At 42.2% G+C, this 23,650-nt stretch overlaps 1 protein-coding gene across 1 annotated transcript in view; it reads left to right on the top strand.

Annotated features, from left to right (window-relative positions):
• The window catches only part of GPC3 (glypican 3), a 415,107-nt gene that overhangs the window by 28,272 nt on the left and 363,185 nt on the right, over positions 1-23,650 (top strand). The window contains exon 2 of the mRNA XM_035008798.1: positions 2,834-2,995. Within this exon, the coding sequence (XP_034864689.1) occupies positions 2,834-2,995 (162 nt within the window). The remainder of the gene's footprint in view (positions 1-2,833; positions 2,996-23,650) is intronic.

Raw genomic sequence — 23,650 nt, 5'->3', positions numbered from 1 at the left:
ATTTGATGTTTATTACAGAACCTTACTTTGCCAAAGACTTTACAGGACTTGGGGGAGTCTTCCCTCTACCCCATATACATGGTTTGTCATCCTGGCTATCTATGTTGCTTTTTTGCACTCATTTCCTATGCCTTAGGTATTTGTCTCTGTTAACCCCTTTAGATAGTGAACTCTTTGGGGTAAGGACCACGTCTGTCTTGTTCGAGGTGGTACCTCCGCCATGTAGTGCAGTGCTTGGCACATAGAAGAAGATGCCAGTATGGCACTAGATGTCTAAGGAAAACCTTTGTGAAGGAAAATGAGCAGGGAGCTGAAGGATGCTGGGAGAACCCTCGCACTGTTTTGTCAAGGTCAACGGGGAGTCCTTGAGCCCAAATCCCTGTCAGCAAAGTCCTGTGTCTCACAGACCTTAGCATCTTTGTTGTGCTCCGTCATCGGCTGGGGCAGCCCCTGGGGATTGTGGCTCGGGTACAACACGGTGGTGAGTTCAGAGCACGGCAGTTGGGGCCATTCGTCAGTTACACGCAGCACAGAAGGAGATCTGAGATGTGCGTGTTCATGGCCCCTGCAGAAGGATCTCAACAGATGCTGGTTGGAGGGAGAGTCTGAGTACAGTGGGAGTTGCAGAAGAGAAGGGAGACTGGACTTAATAATCACTGAGCCCTAATGTTTGCTAGTATCGGTGGAGGATATCAAATCATGGGACTCCCCCTCATTTCCTTCGTCTCTCCTCAGATGTTACCTGATGGAAGAAGCCTTCCCTGACTACCCTATATAAAGAGAATTGTTGCTGCCACCACCACCTACCCTATCTCCCTGACTTTGGTTTTTAAACATTAAAAAAATGAACAGCTTTATTGAGGTATAATTAACATACAATAAAGTACATATTTTAGGGGTATAATTTAATAATTTTGACACATGTGTACAGCCATGAAACAATCACTGCAACCAAAATTATGAAAATATCCATCACTCTGACAAATTTCCTCACTCCCGCCCCCTCCCTGCCCCATGTCCCCTCCGCAACAACCACTGAACTGCTTTCTGTCACTATAGGTTAATTTTCATTTGGTAGACTTTTATATAAATGGAACCATAGAGTATGTAATTTTTTTATGTGGCTTCTGTTGCTTAGCATAATGTTTTGGGGGGTTCATCCCCGTGGTAGCACGGATCAAGAATTTATTCCTTTGTATGGCTGAGTAGTAATCCACTGTATGTATATACCACAGTTTGTTTTCCCTTCCTTACTTAGTTCTATTTTCTCTGTACTACTTATCACTACTTGACTATGTGTGTGTGTTTGTGTGTATGTGTATAGTTTCTTACATATATATATATACACACACACACACCATATATATACACAAACTATACATATACACAACATATATACAAACTAGATATGTGTGCCTGTATATATCTGCTGTATCCATGGTGCTTGGCACATGGTAGGTGCCCAATAAAATTTTTGTTGAATGGCTCTCATCTACTCCCCTGGCTTCACTTTTTATTCATATGCTGATGACATCCACGGGTGCAGAAATGCCTTGTGTCACCAGTGAAGAGCTGAGCACGACAAAGGTTTCAGTCATTGGGAAACTTGGCAGATGATCATTATTAACTGAGATATAGAACACAAAAGATGGAACTGTGTGTGTGTGTGTGTGTGTGTGTGTGTGTGTGTGTGTGATACATTGAGTTCAGTTTGGGGTATGCTCAATTTGAGATGCCCATGGAGTGGTTGCAGATGTGGTTTTGGAGCTCAGGAGAGAGGTGAGGGCTGTGTTAGGGAGTTCAGCAGTCATGTGGGTATAGATGAGATCATGGGTGGGGAGAGATGTAGAACGCGGGGGACGGTCAATGACATTAAAGTGACAGGCAGAAGAAGAGGAAGCACAGAAAGGCAGATAAGAGTGGTTGTAGCAGTAGGTGTGTGCGTGCACGCATGTGCGTGTGTGTGTGTGTGTGTGTGTGTTGGGGGTAGGTTCACTAAAACAAGGGAGGAGGAGAGCCTTTTAAGAAGGAGAGATTAGTCGACTGCGAGGGATGCTATAAAAGGTCACATTGGATGAAGACTGAGGAGAGGTTCTGATTCCCTAATTTTGGAATAAGCGAGGAGATTCTTCATTTGGCAACTTTTTATGGAGCTGCAAAAATGAAAAGGCACTGTGCATCATAAGCGAGGTGGCAAGGAAGTAGCTCAGGAGTTCAGAGGTCAGCATTTGAATAGTGCTAGAATGTTGTAGTTGTAAGGGATTTTGGCAATTGTCTGAATGTTAATATTGTCCTCTGGTTGTTTCTTCTGTGAATCTTACCCCAGACCTTTAGTTAACAACAACAGCAAAGCTTTGATATGATATTGATGTTTTAACCATTTATCCCCAAAAGCCACATTGGGTTGGCAGACATACATTTCATTAGGAAATCATAACCAGAATTTTGAAAATTGCCTCTTGGTTGTGCTCTCATTCATAAATTATAATCAAGAAAAATAAATTGTAGGAGTGAAGATTAATCTTTTAACGGACAAATTAAATATCGGTGTTCAATGACGTATACTTGGTGCTATAAATTAGTTTGTGCAGAATTTATGAATCAAACCTAGGCAATTAATTCTAATGGTTATTCAAAAAGAATCAGTCATAAAGATAATTGGGAGAAAGCAGGGATTAGTTAAGATAAACACTAATTTTGAATAATCAAGATTTTACTGTATTTTTAAAAAAATGCATTGTCTTGCCTTGTTCGCTTCATTTATGTGTGTGTGTGTGTGTGTGTGTGTTGTGACATTCTGCTTACTGAAACATGAAAAACTTGTTTGTTTCAGGATCAGATCTGCAAGTATGTCTCCCCAAGGGCCCAACATGCTGCTCCAGAAAGATGGAAGAAAAATACCAACTGACAGCACGGTTGAACATGGAACAACTGCTTCAGTCTGCAAGTATGGAACTCAAGTTCTTGATCATCCAGAATGCCGCAGTTTTCCAAGGTGAGTGCTGAGGATCATTTTAGATGTGCCGCCCTACGGCATCATTCTCTGGGCGCCGGGCTTTCAGATGCTAAGTATAATTTATAAATTACCATGCCAGCATTAATGCTTGACAGAGAAACCTCCCAGTGAGAGCTTCTGTTTAAGGAACAACACAGTTTTTAGAGACGCTGCGTTTCACTCTTTGGAGAGGCGGACATTGTCCAAAGTCATTGTCCAAGGACATTCTGTTTACCTGTGCGTGGAGGCTGCAAATCCCTACAGAAAGGGTAAATGATATCTTCTCTCAACAAGCCCTGAAGACTGGTTTAAAAAAAAAACAAAAGAGGTTGCTTAAATACCAGTTTTCTCCAGGCATGGGTTAGATGCTTGTGGAGCACGCCCTAACTCCTTCTGACCGCGGGGACCATTTCCAGAGAGATCAGGAGCTTGACTCGACAGCCCTACGTTTTCTTATTTGCGTGAGTGGTTACCTCTTCTTTCTTTCTGAGTCTCCGTCCTTACTACACCTGTGTGTGACTGTAAAAGGAGCTGTTGTGGCATTTGCCAGAATGGGTCAGAAATTCCATTTCTCCTCACTAACTTGCAGGACTGCCCCAGCAGGATGGAGAGTACCTCCCTCGACTCAAAGACCCAGCTAGGAATGACGGTGATAAAGTGCTCTATATGTATTCATTCTTTTAATCTTCACAATAACCCTACGAAGTAAGTCTTATTATCAGCATCCCCACTTAACGGATGAAGAGCCAAGGCACAGAATGGTTAAGTAACTTGTTCAAGGCCACATAATGAATAAATGGTGAAAGCAGGATTGGAAGCCAGGCGGGCCTGGCTCCTAGAGTCTTTTTTTTAACTACCTCGATATGCTGCCTCCTGGGACGGGAAATTAATTGCAGTTATTGGGGCTTGTTTCTATCTTTCCTGAGGCATGGGACACCAGCTACCTTTTTCTTGCTCTACAGAGAATTGGGGTCAGAAAGAAAAATAACGCTTCTGATGACTTGATGTTCCAAATTTGTAGGTTTATGGCACCTTGATAAGGATTGACCTCTTTGAATTTTAAGGTAGGTTGATTATAGCTTATTTTGTGTATTACAAGGCAAATCTTAGAATTAGCTAAGAAGATTATTAAAATTAGCTAATAAAGCATACATTCATAATAGTTTTGTGGGTCAAAGCCTCAGGGGATGTTGGGTTGATTATATGAAATACAGTACAGAAGTGCGATGTATTTGTTCACTTATTTATGCGGTCAGACTCTTGTGAAGAGTTTGTTGAGACTAACAATTTGGCAATCGAATGAATAATTTAAGCTGATTTTAAAAATTCATGTACCATTCGTGTATTTCTTAGATTAGTTTTGGAGCTGATCTGCTGGCTGAAAGTGGGGTGGTAAGAAGTGATGGGACATGAGAATTGGGTCGAAGCAGAGAGCTGAAACTTACTCTTCGAGGGTGTCCAGGTGCTTTTCAGAATGGAGCGTTTGTGATTTGTTTCATTCTCAGAATGACCCGGCCCACTGATGTTATCTGATGGCAGGCGGGAGAGCGAGTGCGCTCACAGTCCAGCATGCAGAGTAGCGGACATGGCTGCCCTTCTGAGGGCCTGGGGTGTCAGCCTTCCCGTCTCTGCCCAGTCCTGCATTTTGCATATTGTGTTTTCTAGGCCTGGAGTAGCACAGACGAGGAGAGAAAGGAAGTCCTGACCAGATTTTGATTGGCTTTAGCGTGGAGGTTGAACACTAGTCGTGTGAGCGGAGGCTGGAAAGTGGGGGTGGGGGTAGCCCCTACTAGTTGTATCTTCTCTCTCTCTCTCTCTTTTTCTCGCCCACACACATGTACACACGCAAATATGTATTATTTCTCCAGTTGTGAACATAGGAGGACAAGTCTGGCAAAGGAACATGGAGACAACTCAGTGATGTCTGAATTCGCTGCTGGTGCCTTGTTTCATTCACTTATTCTTTCCCTGCTTCACATTTAGAACAAATAAACCCCATAAGAAAAAAGAAACCATGGTCCCAGACCTCAAGGCAATTATGCCATGTTTGTAGAAACATCGCCCCCGAATTCTTTCTGTAACAAACATTGGGAGGGACAAGACTCAAACCAGGGACCGCTGCAAGCTGACGTATTATTGATTGCTAAGAAAAAGAGAGCAGCCACTTTCCCCCCCTTATAATTACTCATTATTCTGACGAGCTGAAATTGGGAGGGCACAGTTGTTTCTTCCTTAAAATGCACTCCCTCCCCAAGATTCTGGTAGACCAAATCCGTGCTCCAGTACTTCACTCCTATGAAATTTGATGCAAGCTATTTTCTCCACCACATGAAGTTGAAGAAAGCTCATCTTGATATTGGCCTGTATCCACACTCTCTTTAGGATTCCTTCACTCGTCCACGCTGGGGGTATTTAAGCTGTGAATGCTTTCTGCAAATATGTGCACAGTTCAACGAGCAATCCTTACTGCCTCGATTTGGATTTTATGTCTTCGTTTGCAAGAGGCCTTTGCCCTCATAAATGAGCCTGGGGCCCTTTGCTACAGTGGTTGGAGCTCTCTCTCGCTAATGTTGTTTTGATAATGATTGAAGCATTAAAAAAAAAAAAAGTTGTGCTTTATTTTCAATCTTTGCATTGCCTCGTTTCCTAAATTTAATTTACTTGGATGTGCTTAGTAAAATGGGGCAGCACAATCGTTTTTTGTTTCTGCTTAATTAATTCTTTTTGAAAAACTCCACTAAAAGACTTTTTCTCTTTTTCTTCTCCCCTACCTAATAATAATTATGATGATAATAATACTAATGGCAATTTATTAAGTGCCTCCTACATGATGCTTACTCTTACATAATTCTCTCATAGGATTTATCTCCATTTTACAGATGAGGAAACTCGTATCGATGCCCCAGCTTCTTCCAAGCCATCATGTGACACGGTCGTCCTTGTTCTTGGTGTGCTTGAGATGAAGCAAAATTAGGAAGTTGTAGGATCTGTGGTCCTTGAGACGAAAACCGCCATCAAATTCTGAATGTTTCATCCTCTCTCCACCACCTCTACACCTTCAAGCCCAGAGCTTTGTTTTCCTTGCAGAATGTCATTCTAACTTTCAGACGTGTCCTATCAGGGAGTATTTGGGGGGTATGCCTAGGAATTTTTTCTGTATTGTGGATGATTCCAGTCTTCCCCAAGGTGCCACTGACTTTGAGGGAGAACACACTTCAGCTTTTCTGGAAGTTGCCTAACCCGCAACTTGAACTGGCTTCTTCAGAGGGGAGAAACAGAGGGGTTAAGCAGAAGACATCCCTGTGCTCCCGAAATGCATGGAGCTCCTGCTGAGGTAGTTGAGAGCGTCTCGGGTCCTCGTTCTGTGCCAACTGCTGTTCTAAATTTATGCGTGGTCTTTTGACAGGCTGGATTTTCTAGTTTTCTAGCCAGTGGTGGATAAGGAGTTAGGTGGAAAGGTTATGGAAGAATGCCAGAGGGAGGTACCTATGAGCAGCAAGAAGTTATGAGTGCCAGGAAGGGTGGAAGACAGAGAAGTAGACTCAGGGGCTCACTGAATGAGGCAGTCCAGAGGGCATTCCATAGAGGGGTGCGTCCTACGTGCCTCAGGAGCCCCTATATTATAGGAGGTCCAACAGCCGGTGTCCATAGTGATGGTTGTGAATCAGTATAGAAGGGTCAAATTACTTGCACCGTTTTTCTTTTCCTTCACATTTTCATTTGAAGTGGCTAAAAAATATTTGGGGGTTCGTGTCTGAAAGGCAATGAAAGAAACACGCGGCTTGGAGTCAGAACATCTAAGTTCTAATTCTAGTTCGGTATTGGTAAGCTTTATGACTTCAGGTGGTTATTTAGACTCCATTAGCCTCAGTTTTGCGATCTACAGAATGGGGGTAATAATTACAGTCCTGCTTCCCCCCATAGGGTCAAGGTAATGTATATGAAAGTGTCTTGAAAGCTGTAAAGCACTGTATTCAAGCATTAATTATCTAGACAGCTCACTTATGTGGCCTGCTTTACCCCGGGCGGTGCCAGACCCATGGCACATTACCATTACAGACGTGAGCCTCGATAAAGCTGGAGGTCACGATGTACTTCACCCACTTTTGCCCCCTACAGATGATATTCAAACCGCTTCTGGGCACAGATGAGAGAGCACTTAGGTAAAGTAGCCTTTGAAAAGGGGGTTTCTTTTGTACCTTCTTAGATGCGAAACTGTGCTGTTCGAAATGTCAGTACTGCCAGGAGCAGTCCTTTTTTTCCAGCTTCCCGAAGCTTCTCTTCTGGCCCCTCTCTGGTATATTTTACACACAAACAAGCGGCGCGAGTGGGAAGGGTTTGTCGTGTTCAGGCCATACATCATTTTTTCAGGCCGTATTTTAATTGCATTGTCTGGCCCACGACATCCTGGCAGTGTTGGAAGGTTTCTTCTACCTGCTTTCTATGGAGGAGACGAAAAAGACATTTCCACATGGCGAGGGGCAGTGGGGTGGGGCGGGGACCATGTTTCTGTGCTGCTCTCTCCCCAGTCCCTTGCTTCCCATTTCCATCTGCTCTTGGCAGTTCTTACACTTTTTTTTTTTTTCCTGTCAGATTCCTGTCTCTCCCACTCCCCCTAAAGAAAATTGACCTTGGTTAGAACACCCTTTTCCATCAGCTAGGAGCAATTTCTCCAGTCATTTCTGCTTGAAATAACTGTTTAGGGACATTATTCAAGCAAAGCTTTTTTCCTTCACAGTTAATATGTGACTAAATAATTGCTCGAATGTTGATAAACATGTTTTTGAGATTCAATCATTTGTTAATTTAGTTTTTATAATGTTGTGGGGGTTTTAAGTGAGCACTGAGCAGTTTTTCTCCATTTCACAATTTTTCCCCTTGACTAGTCTGACAGTTCTCCTGCTCACGCTCCAGCTCCGTGGGGGCCAAGCCCCACTGAGTCCCTGACTCCGACCACGGGTCATCCTGTCACAACCCTTTCTTCTTTGAAAATAACGTACGGGAGAGAATAATTATGTTGATGTCTAATCAGAACTTAATTCATTTGCCAGGGCTAAATGTAGTAATATTAAACTGGATAGAAGAATTTTAGGAACGCAAGCCATGACCATGAGCAAGGTGATATATCCTCAAAAATGTAAATTATTAATCAAACCACTCATCTGTACAGCAAAGCTCTAGTAATCCCATTATAAAAGGGTGAATTTCTCATCAGAGCCCAGAAGATGCTGGCTTTAATTAGTGTACTTTTATGGCGCTGACTCAAAGAGATATTTTGGTTACAAAGTTTTTAAAAAAATGCAATTCTTTACTTATTAGTGCTATTGGAAAAACGATTGGAAACTGGGTGTTTAAAGTCATTTTAGTTTTAAACTTAGAACTTTTGGATTCAAGTCGGTTTCAAAATTCTGTGGCTTTCGCAGAGCCAGAGGCTGGGGGAGTTGTAAACCTTTATTGTGCCCTCTTATTGATTTAGAAAAGTCAGTCATTAGGCTGAAAACTGTTTAATAAAGAGAGCTTAGAAAAATGATTCAGTGTGCGGGTGGAGACTGTTCTGGGGCCAACATGAGGTGAGGAGATTATACAGATTAACTCTTTACCCCAGCCCCGGTCCCTCAATTCAACAGGGTTCTGAACACACCCCCTCTGGCTGCCATGCTCCTGCCCACCTTTTCACTAGTGGGCCCAGCGAAGCAAATTAAAGGACGTTGTCCCTGCCCTCTAGAAGCTTCCAGGAAAAATACCACTTTTGCCTCAAGTGATTACCCCTTCCTTACCCCCACCGGGATTTGTTTACTTTCTGAAAACATATGTTTCCTCCTCCTCTTTCTGTCTCACTGAGTTGCGGTACCTGATATCGGAGTAATGAAGCATATGTTTGAGAGATTTGAATTCTCCTGTCAGTAGAGTAGAGGCAGAAACGATTTTCCTTTAAGCTGGAAGCGGTAACGTAGAAATTAAAAACAACTTTCCCTCTGTGGACTGTGGGAAGCTTCCAGGGGCTGAGGTGCACCCCCGTACCCCTCCTTTTTATTTCCTCATCCTGGCTTCCAGTCAGCCACCAGGTCGTGTTTGTCCCTTCCCATTCCCTCACATCGTCTCCCTCCGCCCCGTTCCCCTCTGCCCTCTCTGGGTCTCAGTGGTCTCACCAAGTGCATACTGCTGCCCTTTGGCCTGGTCTCCGATTTGAGTTCCAGGCTCCATCAGCTCACACCTAGACTACCAGCAAAGGCAGAACTAAGTGCCATGCCTTTGGACTCCTCCTCTGGCTCCCAGGCCAGCTACAGAGTGTGATGATTAAGAGGGCAGGCTCTGGGGTCATGTGGGTGGGGTTTGAGTGAGTCTGGGTGGGGATAGGTAGGACAAGTGGGGTGGCTGTGGAGAAGAGGAAGCTGAGGGCTTGGGCTGAGAATCAAGCCTCCCCTCCCAACATGTGCTGAGTTGGTGGGAGACAAATGGAAAGTCTCCTCTTCGAAAGTGTTATTAGTATCATCTCACTAAAACCTCACGGCAACCCTCTGAGGTTGACACTATGATTAGCCTCATTTTACCCCGAGGAAGTAGGGCTTTAGAGAAATGAAGGGGCTTGTCTAAGGTCAGCCAACAAATGGCAGAGGCAGGAATTGAACCTGGGAAGGCCAGCTCCAGAGCCGGGGCCCTTAACCAGCATATTATTATATACTGCCTCTCTGTATTTTGTTTCACGGTCATGGGCGACCTCCCCAATTCTAGCTTGCTTTCTTGCAAGGGACTTCTGTTGTATTGAATTAAAAAACATTCGCTGAGCAGGAACCTAGCATGTCTGGAGGCAGGCATTGTGGGGGATTCAAAGATAAAAAGCACTTCCTGCTTACCTTCAACTTCTAGAAACCAAGACTTTTATACATGAATAACTCGGGTACAAGGCATCCCAAGAGAAATGCTGTAAGAAACGTTTAGCAGTCTTCTGTGGGGAGTAAGGGTAGATTTAGGTTTTGTGGGGCCCAAAGCTTATACAATCTGGGGGCCCTCTTTAAGAAAAAGAAGACAAAATAAAAACTACAAAATGCCCGTGGCTCTTCCAGGTGGAGGATCACAAGCGTGGGTCCCTGCAGCTTAGGTTTCAATAGCTTCCCACGAAATCCGCCTCTGTATGGGAGTGTGAGGTTGGAGAAGATTAATTCCGACTAAAGGGTAGAGGTTCTTGGAGGAGATTGCCTGTATGAATTCCCCAGACAGACATGGCTCCTGATCAAAGAGAAGGGCAGGTGAGGGAGTTAGGTAAATCAGTGCACATCTTATTTCTAAATTAAATTAAAATTGGAACATTATTAATTGCCTACCAGATACCAGTCTTGCTGGCCTCCCTGGCTAGCCTCGTAGCATCGCAGCCTTCCCTCTCGAAAGAGCAAGATGCCTAGGAGACATGCAGAGAGGGGCAGAGTGTGACAGACGTGTGCTCAGGCTTCCAGGGGATGGGAGTCTGAAGTCCCAGCTCTGCTAGATCCTCTCTTTGTGACCAAGAGCAAGTCACTTGTCTCCGAGCCATTAATTAAGCAGGGTTAATTCAGAGGAGGGCTGTGAAGAGCTCAGCCCTGTGCAGGTCTGTAGGAATCCAATGCAGGGCAGCCATTGTTTCTGTTATTCCCGGTTGTATGTTTGTCAGCATCATTGTAGATGGAGTAGAATATCTTGCCCTGCAGTACTGACTGTCACATATCTGGCACATATATTTAAAAAAAATGCTTTTCTATGCTTTCATGTAATTATGAGTCATATAAAAAAGTTCCAGTATACCCAATTCTAATCCTATCACTCAGAAAAAATGTGTTTTCTTCCTTTCTCTGTGTGTGTGTGTGTGTGTGTGTATTGAAGACTAAATAGTATGCACTGTCTAAATGGTCCCCAAGTGGTCTGAATGAGTTAACGTAACCTTGAGATCTAACTAGCAATGGCAGACTCTGATTTCATTGGGTTGCTTTAGGAGAGGAAGGAGAACAAAAATGATAAAATGAACCAGGATGTTTATGATGCTTCCTCCTATGGTTGAAGTTCTTTAGCATTAGTACTGGACCAGATTAACTGAAATGAAATCATTGGATTAGACCAGGTTCCACTGTATTCCCTCTCCTGGGATCCCGTGTTTTTCCTTTCTACTACTTACCAAGTTCATAGTGATACATGTATGGATGTTTTGTTAACATGAGTCTCCTTTACTGGAGAATGATCTCTCTGAGGGTAGGGCTTATGTGTATTCTACCTCACTGCTATATCCCCAGGCGAGATATTATAAATTACTCACCCTAGGTGAGTAAATGTTTGAAAACACACACACGCACGTGCACGCACACATCTACACATATACATTATTAAAAGAAGTAGTATTAATAGAAACAGATTTCCAACTCTTCTGCTTCCTCTGCAGCAAGTACCACTACGACCAAATAGAAAAAAAAAATACAACTTGTTGCCTGCAGCATTTATTTTCAGGTTTTATTTTTTTTAATTTTTTTTAGAGAGACAGAGAGTAAGCTGGGCATGGGGGGAGGGGCAGAGGGAGAAGGAGAGAGAATCTCAACCAGGCTCCATGCCCAGCACGAAGCCTGATGTGGGGCTTGATCTCGAGATCCTGACGTCATGACCTGAGCCGAAATCAAGAGTTGGATGCTTAACTGACTGAGCCACCCAGGTGCCCCTATTTTTAGGTTCTAAACTCTACTCAAATATAAGATCTTAAGAGTGTAGCTAATAGGTGGACGCTTTCCCATTTTGAGATGAAATGTCTTATGGTATGCCTGAGCTTCTGTCTCTGCTTACGGCCTCACCACTCCCTGGCTTGCTGATTGTCTTTTCTTCCAGTCTGATCTAGGCTCGTCACAGAGCACTGTGAAGAAGGCTCAGGGCCATGGATTTACACTTTGTAACCAAGATTCATGAGACTTGTGACACCTGTCAGCCTCTCCAAATATGCTCTTATGTGTCATTCCTGATTACAACGGGCACTTAAAAGTAATAAAGCAAATTCTCTTTCAGGATAGTCTTTTTTTAAAAAAAATAAGTTTTGACTACACAAATAAGTACCACAGAGTCTCCCCTCCCCAGTTTGCAGTTTTACTTTCTACGGGTTCAGTTGCCCGAGGTAAACCCTAGTCTGGGATCAGATGATTCTCCTTCTGACAGATTGTCAGAAGGACAGTAGTAGCCTAACACTATGTCACCATGCCTACCTCATCCACCTCACTTCATCTCATCACGTAGGCATCTTATCATCTCACATCGCCCTGGGAAGAAGAAGGGTGAGTACGGGGCAATTAAATGCTTTGAGAGAGAGCCCACGTTCATAATAACTTTTATTACAGTTTATAGTTGTTGTTCTATTTTATTATTAGCTATTGTTGTTAATCTCTTACTGTGCCTAATTTATAAATGAGACTCTATCATAGGTATGTACATATGTATGTATAGGGAAACGTACAGGGAAAAACGTAGTCTATCTAGGGTTCTGTCCTATCCATGTTTCAGGCATCCACAGAGCATCTTGCAATGTATCCCCAAGGATAAGGAGGGGGACTACAGTACATGTTTATTGGGAAAATGAAAAACACGAACAAAAAAGTGGAAAATAAAAATGACCTACGTTTTAGCTCCCAGAGGATAATTACTATTAACATTTTGGTATATAATCTTGCATACTTTGGTTCAGTATTATACATATATAGGTGTATATATATATTTTTCAAAAATGGATTATATAGCTTTTTCATGTGATATAGCCTTCTTTCCATGTCAATAATATATTTCTATAATACAATCGAAATATAGTATTTAGAGACCACATGGTACTTAGTCATGTGGCGGTCTCATATGTTATTAATCCAACCTTCCTTATTGTTAGAAATGTAGGGTACTTTCAGTAAACCATAGTGAGATAAATAACATTCATGTAACTGAATATTTATGCACATCCTTAATTATTTACTCAGGATAAATCCCTGGAACTGGGATTGCTGGGTCAGAGGCAATATAGTTTTTAAGGTTTTTCACATTTATTGCCTATTTGACTTCTATGAAGTTGTAGCTATTTTCACACTCACTAGCAATATATGAGTGTCTATTTGCCATTTTACAGTGATCCCACTTTGGGTGAAAAATAGTATTCTTTGGTTTCTAGGGAGATTTGATGGTCATATGTACTTTTTATTTTGTGAGTTTTGTTATTAATATTCTTTTATCATTAAAAAAATTTAACTATTCATTGTTTCTTATTGAGATGCCCTTTTCTTATTGCTTTGTAAGAGCTCTTTATATATTCAGGATGCTAACCCATTTTATATGACATAAATTGCATTTACTGATCTGTTTATTTGAGTTTACATTTTTTATGGGGGTTTAAAAACACCTTCAGTCAAACGTATCAATGTCTTCCTTTGGTTTCCAATATATTCTTTGATTATTTACTGATTGGTAACAGCTTTGGCATGAATCAAAGATGTGTTCTATTTCCTGTTCTGACACTAGCTATGTGAAAATTGGTAAGTAATTTAGTGTCTGAGTTTGTTTTCGTATGTGCAAGATAACACCTGGCCTGCCAACCTGCCAGAGCTTTTACGGATCAGAAGAGGTAATGTATATGAAAATGCCTTCAAAGTTTAAAGGATTATTTTTGTTGTTATTCAGCTATCCCCTGACACTATTAATCTGAACAAGTTCATGTTTACTGTACTGAAAACAGCATTGCCTTTCCTTCCCCTGGATCTGAGACCTTTCTGACCACGTAGTAGGAAGTAGTCTTGGTCTAGAAATACGCTGGAGTCTGTGCTCTGGTAGTTGGAAAGGTGCTCAGAGGGTGGTGAAATGTTGCCTGCCACCAGTCTCTGCCTGGAGCGTGGATTCTGGGCATCCATCCCACCTTCCCAGCTGGGAAAATGGGCTCTGGAACTACGCTTTGATGTAGTATGTGTGTTTACTTCCACATGCCCCCGCCCTTGGCGGGTAGCTAACGAAACCCATTCAGTGAGGCCAAAGTGTCTGTTCCTGTCCAACAGAGTAGTAGGTGGGGGAAAACCCAAAAGCCTTCTGTCCACACTCCTATTCCTTGGGGACTAGAAAAACAGTACTCTTTCTAGCAATTAATATTTGAAACAGATACAGTGGCCTATCAGATAAATCAGTGGTTTAGCACAGTTTTGTGGTACACATTCTGGAAAGAATGTTTATTGGGAAAACTTTTTTTTTAAACCACGAGATGACCATAATTCTCCCTCTCTAAATGCCAGATTAAAAAAAAAAATCAGAGAGGCAAGAAAAACAATTAAAGTACCTCATGTATCAAAGTAATCATTAGTAGAAAAACAAAGTATGTTCTTTCTGGCAAGCTCTGCCAGATGGTTGAGATGGCGTATAGTAGGAGAAGATGCTTAAATGATGCACGTATTATTTCAAATACAACCTTGAGGGGTTTTGTTTTTGTTTTAATGGGAGGGGAAGATAGTGTATGCTCTCATAACTTAAGCCTTCTTCAAAGTCAGAGGCCTCTGGAAAGTTGATGAAGTTAGACATTTGAACTCATCTGGGTCACTTCCATGAAGGAGAAGCAAGGTTAGCTTATTGAATGTCTACTATGTGCTTGGTTTGATTAATCTTGATAACAGTAACGATACTGCTAGGTATGATTATTACAATTTCACAAGAAATGGAAACTGGAGTTAAGAGCCATTAAGCAATACGCCTTAGGCCACATAACCAGTAAGTGGCAGCATTAAGTTTCTACCTTCAAAGTCATCGCTCTTTTCATTGAACCACACTGTCTTCTTGGACTTAGAAGATAAAAATAAGCCTTAACAACTCATAAAAATGATCATGATTGGGGCGCCTGGGTGGCTCAGTCCATTAAGCATCTGACTCTTGATTTCGGCTTGGGTCGTGATCTCAGGGTTGTGAGACGGAGCCCCATGTTGAGGCCCACGTCGAGCTCCGTGCTGGGCGAGGAGCCTGCTTGGGATTCTCTGTTTCCTTCTCCCAGTGGCCCCCCCCTTAAAAAATGATCATGATCATAGTTTGAAAAATAGAAAGTGCTGTTGGAATCTGTACAGTAATGGAGAAATAAACAAAATACCCCAAGAATGACCCCCCAACTTTATTTGGCAGAAGGCTGCAAATTCCACTGATGGGAAGCAGTTCTCTGCAGGGACATGCTAGGGTGGGTTAACTATACCCTGATGTTCTGTGGCAGCGTGGCAACCTTTCCTGTTGCCCTCATACAGAATCACACACACACCCTTCAGAGTTCATTTTAGTACTTTTCGGCCTGACATGGAAAGGGGCTACTACTCTGACAAACACGATCTGGCCAGATGTTATTATTTTGCACTACATTTAATTTCTTCCTGCCAAAGATTTAGACTTCTTTTCCCTGATAAAGATCAGGGGAAATTGTCTGGTATTTACAAAATCCCATCCAGGCGTATCTGTTACAATGTTCACTTAGCAAAGTTTATTAGATTATTAGGGCTTGAAACCCTTGGGCTCTTTCGTTATTGAAATTAAAAAAAGAAAAACCCAAACATCTTCAACAAATTTAAGTGGCATAATTAGACCCTGGACTTGTGTTACAGGCATTTTGGAATTATGAAAATGATTTAAATAGTATTTGCTTCCTGAGAAACTTGCTGAGTTTGACAGGGATGAAAGGAAAGCGGTTATGCTCCTTTGGTCTCCCGAGTTAATGGGGAAAGTGATATCTGGAACCGAAATAAATTTGCTGTAGTAGTATGGCGAAATTATTCCCGTAAGTAGTTAGCCATACCACACAGGGCCTCTCTTTCTTGGCCTAGTTAAAAAGTGGGCACCACAATATTAGAGGAACATGTGGGTCTGTCACTTCCTTGCTGATGAAATCCATTTAGGGTAACACTGAGCCAGACCCCTTAAACTCTAATCTTTGGCATATACCCATATTCTACTAGGCATATGAAGATAGTAATAGAAATATTCAGTATTTTCAAGATATAATAAGTTCTGGTTTGTATACACTACCATTTTCCTCAAGGGATTTCACTGTGCTTTGTATGCAATGATTATATTTTCATGCACTTTCCAAGTTGGAAGTTGGTGGCACTATTCTTACTTTCTTTAGCTTAGGAATGGAGGCAGGGGAGGGTTTGGGCCGGGGACCTGAATGAATGAAGATTAGGAGCCAGTAACTGGTCAGGAACTTTGGCTGTATGGTGTACATGGGACATTGAGGCTGGCTAGACCAAAGCAGTCTAATTACGCTTATTTGTTTTGGGGAGTGGGGTGGAGTGGCACTAATTCAAGCACCAGAATGTTGGAATATCAAACTTGGCTTAAGAAAGAGAGAGGACTGGGGCACTTGGCTGGCTCAGTTGGTAGCGCATGCGACTCTTCATCTTGGGGTCGTGAATTCAAGCCCCACGTTGGGCATAGAGCTTACTTTAAAAAAAGAGAGAGAGGACTGTTTACGAACATTGAATGGAAGTGTTCATTATATATGCCAACTTGAGCATTTTCTTCTATTATATATTTACTTGGCATCAGACTAGGCTTTCAACAAATTATGAAAGCCCAGTTCCTCAGAGACTATGTTAGAAATGTCTCACAACTAAGCAGGACCATAGTTGGCCTTTTTCTTTTTATTTTGAAGCCCTTTATGGGAAAACCATAATAGTGCAAACATATGTTCGTACATTAGATATACAGGCCATAAATGCTGAAATGGCAGAAGTGAACTCAAGGCAGGAGGTAAATATTTTGTAAAAATTAATGATCTAGAGTGAACTCTCATTAACTCTGGCTCTGTTAATTTGAATATTGTGATAATCTGACTTGGACTGAAGTTTACTTTCATCCCATTTATGAAGAAAGAATCTGATAAACGAATTAATAGTGTATATAAGATTTGCAGGAAGCCATGTTTAACTTGCTTGAAGGACTTGAGCAAGCCCATTAATTAGCTAATTATAAGGAGCTTTGCTTATTAAAACAAGCCTGATAGAACCTCTACTTGGAAACACTTTATTAGTGAGTTTGAATTACTCCAGGTATGGAAAAATAATAAAAAGTAGTGTCATGTTTAAGAGAATAGATTCTGGAATAAATTGATTTGAGCTTGAATCTTGTAACCTAGAGGAGGGCCACTTAACCTCTTTAAGCCTCAGTTTCCTCATCTGTAAAACAGGGACAATAGGGGCACCTGGGTGGTGCAGTCTGTTAAGCGTCCGACTCTTAATTTTGGCTCTGGTCGTGATCTCAGGGTCGTGGGATTGAGCCCCGCATTGGGCTCCATGCTCAGTGCAGTCAGCTTGAGTTTCTCTCTCCTTCTCTCTCTGCACCCCCCCATGCTCTCTCTCTCTCTCTCTGTCCTCAAATAAATAAATCTTAAAAAATAAAACAGGGACAATAAATGATAGGACCTAACTAACCATACACAGTTGTGAGAAAGAAATGATATGAAGTTAACTTAGAATGCCTGGTACAGGGCGCCTGGGTGGCTCAGTTGGTTAAGCGACTGCCTTCGGCTCAGGTCATGATCCTGGAGTCCTGGGATCGAGTCCCGCATCGGACTCCCTGCTTGGCAGGGAGCCTGCTTCTGCCTCTGACCCTCCCCCCTCTCATGTGTATTCTCTCTGTCTCAAATAAATAAATAAAATCTTTAAAAAAAAAAAAAAAAGAATGCCTGGTACATAGCACGTGCTCAATAAATATTAGCTGGTGTTTGTTATTCTTGGAAAGTAGTTGTAAATCACTCTTCACTAACTTACATTATCTTTTCCTTCATCAATTCAGATTAGTGAGGATGTTCTAGGAAAACATCCTATTTGTTGAGCTAGCTGTTCCAGAATTGGAATGAGAGTCCATCTGGGGAAAGTAACTTAATAAATTGGCCTACCTATTCCGTAGGCCAAATATATATATGGAAAGGGGATGATAATCAGGTTCAAAGACCTTTTAGTTTCCCAGGAGGGAAATTCTATTTGAACAGGTTTTATGTTATAAGCTTAGTTGACCATGAGTTCATGTTGTGAAGTTATTTTCGAGCTTGAAAAATACCAAGAGTTTAATATGTCTGAATATTTTACTATAACATTTTGAATATAATCCCTTTTCTTATCCTGATGACATTTTACTACACCAATGTTAGGTGTTAATTTTGGAAGAGAAATAAGTAAATACTGGTAACTAAAACAGAATATAAACACCACCCTGAATCTTAACACTCAGAGATGACCATATTCAACATGGCCTTCTACTTTTTCTTTGTATATATCCAAACACACCCATGTAGATATTATAACAAAAATGGAATCACACTGTGCATATTAGAAGCAGTGCTGGTGATAAACCAGAGAGCGTGCATGTTTCCTTTAGTTATTTTCAGGGCATGAATTTGTGATCATAAGATGGACTTGAACTTGAAAAATTGCATGAAATTTTACATCTGAGAGTCCTCCTCAGATCTGTTTCTGTTGAAACCAGTAGTAATTCAGCACAGAGAATATGTGTGCGCGTGCGTGAGAGAGAGAGAGATGGGGGAAGAGATAGAGACAGAGAGACAGACACACACAGAGAGAGGACAACTGCATCTGCTGGGTTGAGGTTTTCCCTGTTGTGTGGTCTAGTGACAAGAACATTGGACTGGGAGTAAGAAGATACGGCTTGTAGCTCTGACTCCATCATGACTTACCGGATGACCTTATGCAATTAATTTCATTTTTCTGGGCTTTAGTTTTCTCATATATAAAATGTGAGGTTAGGCCAGATAATTTCTACAGCTGCTTGCAACTCAGAGTTTGAGTTGTTTTTTTGTTTTGTTTTGTTTTGTTTTTTTAAATCAGACTTACCTGTCTGCCTGGAAGAACCTAAGGCTCTGTGGATATCTTCCTAAAGAGAGGAGAGGTGATGAATCTCAACAGTTTCTTCAGCGCCAGATAGACCAAAGGCTGTAATTTTTAGCCTATCAGGAGTTTGACTTTTGGAAGTGCTAAATCCTCCATTAGGAATAAATGTGGACGCTCCAGGTTATTTATCGTTATTTACACTTTCCATTCATAACTGTCAGTGTCAAAGTCTCTGTCGACATAACTGCATCAACGAGGTTAGCTTTAATCAGTTTAGTGGCGGGTAAGTCACAAATATATCAAATAGCCAATCATAATGCAGGAGTCCTCTAAAGCCTGACTGAATTATTTATTTTGTTATGATGAAAATGTCTGGGCTTTATTGGGTTTTCTTTGAAGAACTTGATTTGGCTTGAAGTCTAGAAGATAAAAGATCAGTGATTGTCTCTCAGATTTTTCTTCTGCCTTCCTTCAAGGCTTTTCATTTTTCACAAGCCGTTGTTAGCACTTTTAAGTCAAGGTGAGAGAGCTGTGATATTTTTTATCCTAGGGGTTTAAGCATGTGTGAAGAACTTTTGCCTTTGATTTCTTGTCCTCTTTCTATTGTATGGAAGCTATGTGACCTTGAACTAACCACTTAACCTGTCTGAGCTTCATTTTCTTCATCTGTAAATTGGGGATAATCTTAATCTTGTCTAAATCTCAAATTGTTATGAAACCCAAATCAGATAATGCTTTAGTTGTCATACAGATGTAAGGGTTTCTATTATCATCATTAAGTGTAGTGCTATTATTTAGGCCCTCAGTAGGTAGGTCTGACTTGATGGGACAGATACGATCCTGAAAAATTATGTGGAAGTCAGTTTTAGAAATTAAAACTCTTCTCTGCCTTACATTATACCCTGATATGTTACCTAGAAAATTTTGTCCTCCAGAGGTCATTAAAAAATTAAAAGATTCGGGGCGCCTGGGTGGCTCAGTTGGTTAAGCAACTGCCTTCGGCTCAGGTCATGATCCTGGAGTCCCGGGATCGAGCCCCACATCAGGCTCCCTGCTCGGCGGGCAGTCTGCTTCTCCCTCTGACCCTCCCCCGCTTTCATGCTCTCTCTCTCTCTCATTCTCTCTCTCTCAAATAAATAAAAATTTTTAAAAATAATTATAAAAAAATTTAAAAGATTCAGGGGCACCTGGTTGGCTCAGTTGGTAGAGCGTGCGACTCTTGATTTTGGGGTCATGGGTTTGAGTCCCACAATGGTTGTCGAGATTACTTAAAAATAAAATCTTCTTTAAAAAAAATTAAAGGACTTCACAAACTTAAGATCACATTCGACTGAAAAAGGACCCATATTTAAATAAAACATGAGCACTGCAAATCATATTAAATACAATGCTAATAATATAGCTCCAGAGACTCTGAAAAGGGAAATAATTCATCTCGCTTCAAAGATGCTCAGGACCTATTTGGGATGGGATGGCATTGGGGAGTGGGCTGCTGGCATTGGGGGGGCGGTCAGTGAGAGGAGAGGACAGGAAGAAAAACATGTAAAATCTAGCTCTCCCAAACAGTCCTCTCCTTGTCAGTCCATGTAGCTATTACCAACCCCCACCGCACACTTCTTACTCTTTTTCCACACATCCTAAGTACAGACGGTGAAACTGTAGATGTGTGCCTTTGTCCTTAGAATAAGTTGTATGGTCTCTCTGAGAATCACTTTTGTTTCTTTTTTTTTTTTTTTCCTACCAAGCCATTCAGAGGCCCTGCTTACCAGCATAGCAGGAAAGAAAAGAGATAAATACCTGGGGCCAAAGCAGAACACAAAGGAAGCAAGATTAGAAAATTGAGAAGTGTGGAGAGAGAACATCTGAGTAGAGTCACATGGCTACCCGTAGGAAAGGCTTCACATTCGCCCAGTGCTTAATCTCATGTTTAAGTTGAGTCACGGCTAACTAATTTTCATGTGCTAAAGCAAATTTACATGTATTGAGCATGTACTAACTGAGAGTGACATTTATTGAAAATTGAAGAGCTAGGGGGTTTTATTTCGGGCGAGATGGAAGCTGTGCTCCCAGGAGTGATTTTGCCAGCCTCTTCTAGCTGCAAGGCCCTTGGGAAGCTCAGCCCTCAGAGAAGTGCTGGCCTTGGCATCAGAACACATAGATTCCAGTTCCAACGTGGTTATTCTCTAGCCCTGGGACTGGCAGCCAGCCCTCTGAGCCCCCGAGGATCCTTTCCCAAGCCTGCTGGTGAAGCTAGGTCTCCCTGCCATGCTGCTCTGTGCCACCTCCCTCTGCTCTAGGACTGACCACACTGGAAATAATGTGCTTTGGATGGGGCAGGAGGAGCAAGGGGCATGCCTGTCCCCTTCACTGGACTGCAAGCCCCTCCAGGGTCTGGTTTGAGTTCCTCTCTGTGTCTCTACCCAGTGTCAGTGTTGGTAGGTGGATACACACAGTAGACTCTCAGTGGATGTGTGTGAAACTTCATGCAATTTCTCTAAACCTTAGGTTTCTTATCTATAAAATGGAGCTACTACATGTCCAATCTATGTTAGTTATGAGAATACGAAGATGTGTATATAAAATTACATATTAGGGGTGGCTGGCTGGCTCGGTCGGTAGAGCGTGCGACTCTTAGGGTTGTTATGTGTAATTCACATCTTAAAATATAGGGCTAACTTCTGAATGGAGTTTGGGCAAATTAATCTTTCGGAAGCACAGTTTCTTTGTCCAAAGAGGTGAGTAGACTAGCACATCAGCTTTATCTGGGGTCCATGGATGGGTTGCAGTGGGTCCTCGAAGCCCCTGTCATTGTATGTAAAACTTCTGGTATTTGTGCCTTCTTTCCTAGAGAGAGCGCATAGCTTAAATCAGATTTGTAAAGGGGTCTATGCCCCACCCCCCCATTTCCCAAACAGTTAAGAACCACAAAACTAGCTAATCTCTAAAACTCCATTCAGCTTTAATCTGCTTCTATGAAGAATCCTAGGCTGAACAAATAGATTTTAATTTACGATTATTTAATGGACTCAAAGAAGTAGTCTCAGTTATTTTAACCACACTAACGTCAGGATTCCCAGATGTAATAATATCCATTTGGGTACTGACCATTGGCATTTCCTCCCACCCAGATGCCTACTTGGCTTGAGGGGAAAACTACTGTTTTGGATGTGGTCTTCCATCTCCTTTCCCAAATGTGGTTATTCCATCCCACCTATGTTGCTTTTAGGAGGGGCTGGGGCTTGGCCTGTAGAATTAGAGGCTTTACTCTTATGTTTGTCAACTGAGTGCAGTAAATATCCTTTAAATAAATCAACTAGGAAGAGTGGAGCAATAGCCCAGCCGAGCATTAGAGGAGTGGCTCCATGGCAGAGCCCAGCTGTGTTTGTTCCGATGATAATGAAGAAGCCGTATACCATTTCCTCCTCTCAGGAAGTGATACAGTTAAAATATCAACATCTGCAGAAATCGTAAGGTTGATTCACTTGGTTATGTACACCATTTTAATAGAGAGAGGCGGAAGTCAACCTATCAGATTAAGTATGGTGAGTAGAAGGAAGCGATCCATCAGACTGTTTTAGAATCCATTGCCGACTGTGGGAGAAGTTTGCTGACAACATGGGCATCTCACCTTCATCTTTGGGAGGGGAGCACCCTCCAACCAATCACTGAGAAGAGTACAGTGGAAAAAAACCCAAACCACAGGAGGCAGAAGATAGAGTTTTTTTTTTTTAAGATTTTATTTATTTGAGAGAGAGAGAATGAGAGAGAGCAAGCACATGAGAGGGGGGAGGGTCAGAAGGAGAAGCAGACTCCCCGCGGAGCAGGGAGCCCGATGCGGGACTCGATCCAGGGACTCCAGGATCATGACCTGAGCCGAAGGCAGTCGCTTAACCAACTGAGCCACCCAGGCGCCCGAAGATAGAGTTTTTATAAATGGCTCCCATGCTGGGTGCCTGGGTGGCTCAAATGGTTAAGCATCTGCCTTCAGCTCAGGTCATGATCCCAGGGTCCTGGGATCGAGTCCCGCATCGGGCTCCCTGCTCAGCGGGGAGCCTGCCTCTCTCTCTCTGTCTCTTATGAATAAATAAATAAAATCTTTAAAAAAAAATGGCTCCCATGCTAAGCAAATAGCGTAGCATTGGGTAAGTCTCTTCCTGATCATGAGCCTCTTGGGCTAGCTCTTATCTAAGGGCCCCTTCCAGGGTTGTTGTAATTATTGTTCATAAGAATTACAATAATAGAGTTTCCATTTATTGTCTACTATGTGACACTATGCATAGTGTAAATAGAATAAAACTGATTTAATCCTTACAGTAATCCGTTAAGTAGATGGTGTTACTCCATTTAATGAATGGAGAAAAGTGAAGCTCAGAGAGGGTAATCAGTTTGTTCAAGTACTACCGTCTGTCCACCCTTTCCTGATTTCTCTTCTCCCACAGCCAATCATGGCCAAGTCCTGCTGGTTATAGCTCTTCTCCATCTTAAAACCACTGCCCTGGTTTCAGCCCTCAACTGCTTCCAACTGTCTCCCTACCTCCAGTTTTATGCCCTTCCTCTAGGGCCCATCAGTTTGTTTGTTTGTTTGTTTTAGAGAGAGAGGGAGAAGGAGAGAGGGAGAGAACAAGTGTGCAAGTGGGGGAGGAGCAGAGTGAGAGGGAGAGAGAGAATCTTAAGCAGGTTCCACGCTCAGCATGGAGCCTGACACGGGGCTCGATCCTATGACCCTGAGATCATGACCTGAGCCAAAATCAAGAGTTGGATGCTTAACTGACCGAGCCACCCAGGCACCCCCTCCTCTTTCCAGTTTTTTTTTTTTTTT

Source organism: Mirounga leonina, unplaced genomic scaffold (genome assembly GCF_011800145.1).
Source record: "Mirounga leonina isolate KUSES-001 unplaced genomic scaffold, KU_Mleo_1.0 Mir_101664, whole genome shotgun sequence".
Classification (NCBI taxonomy): Eukaryota; Metazoa; Chordata; class Mammalia; order Carnivora; family Phocidae; genus Mirounga; species Mirounga leonina.
This window is presented reverse-complemented; position numbering and strand designations above follow the sequence as displayed.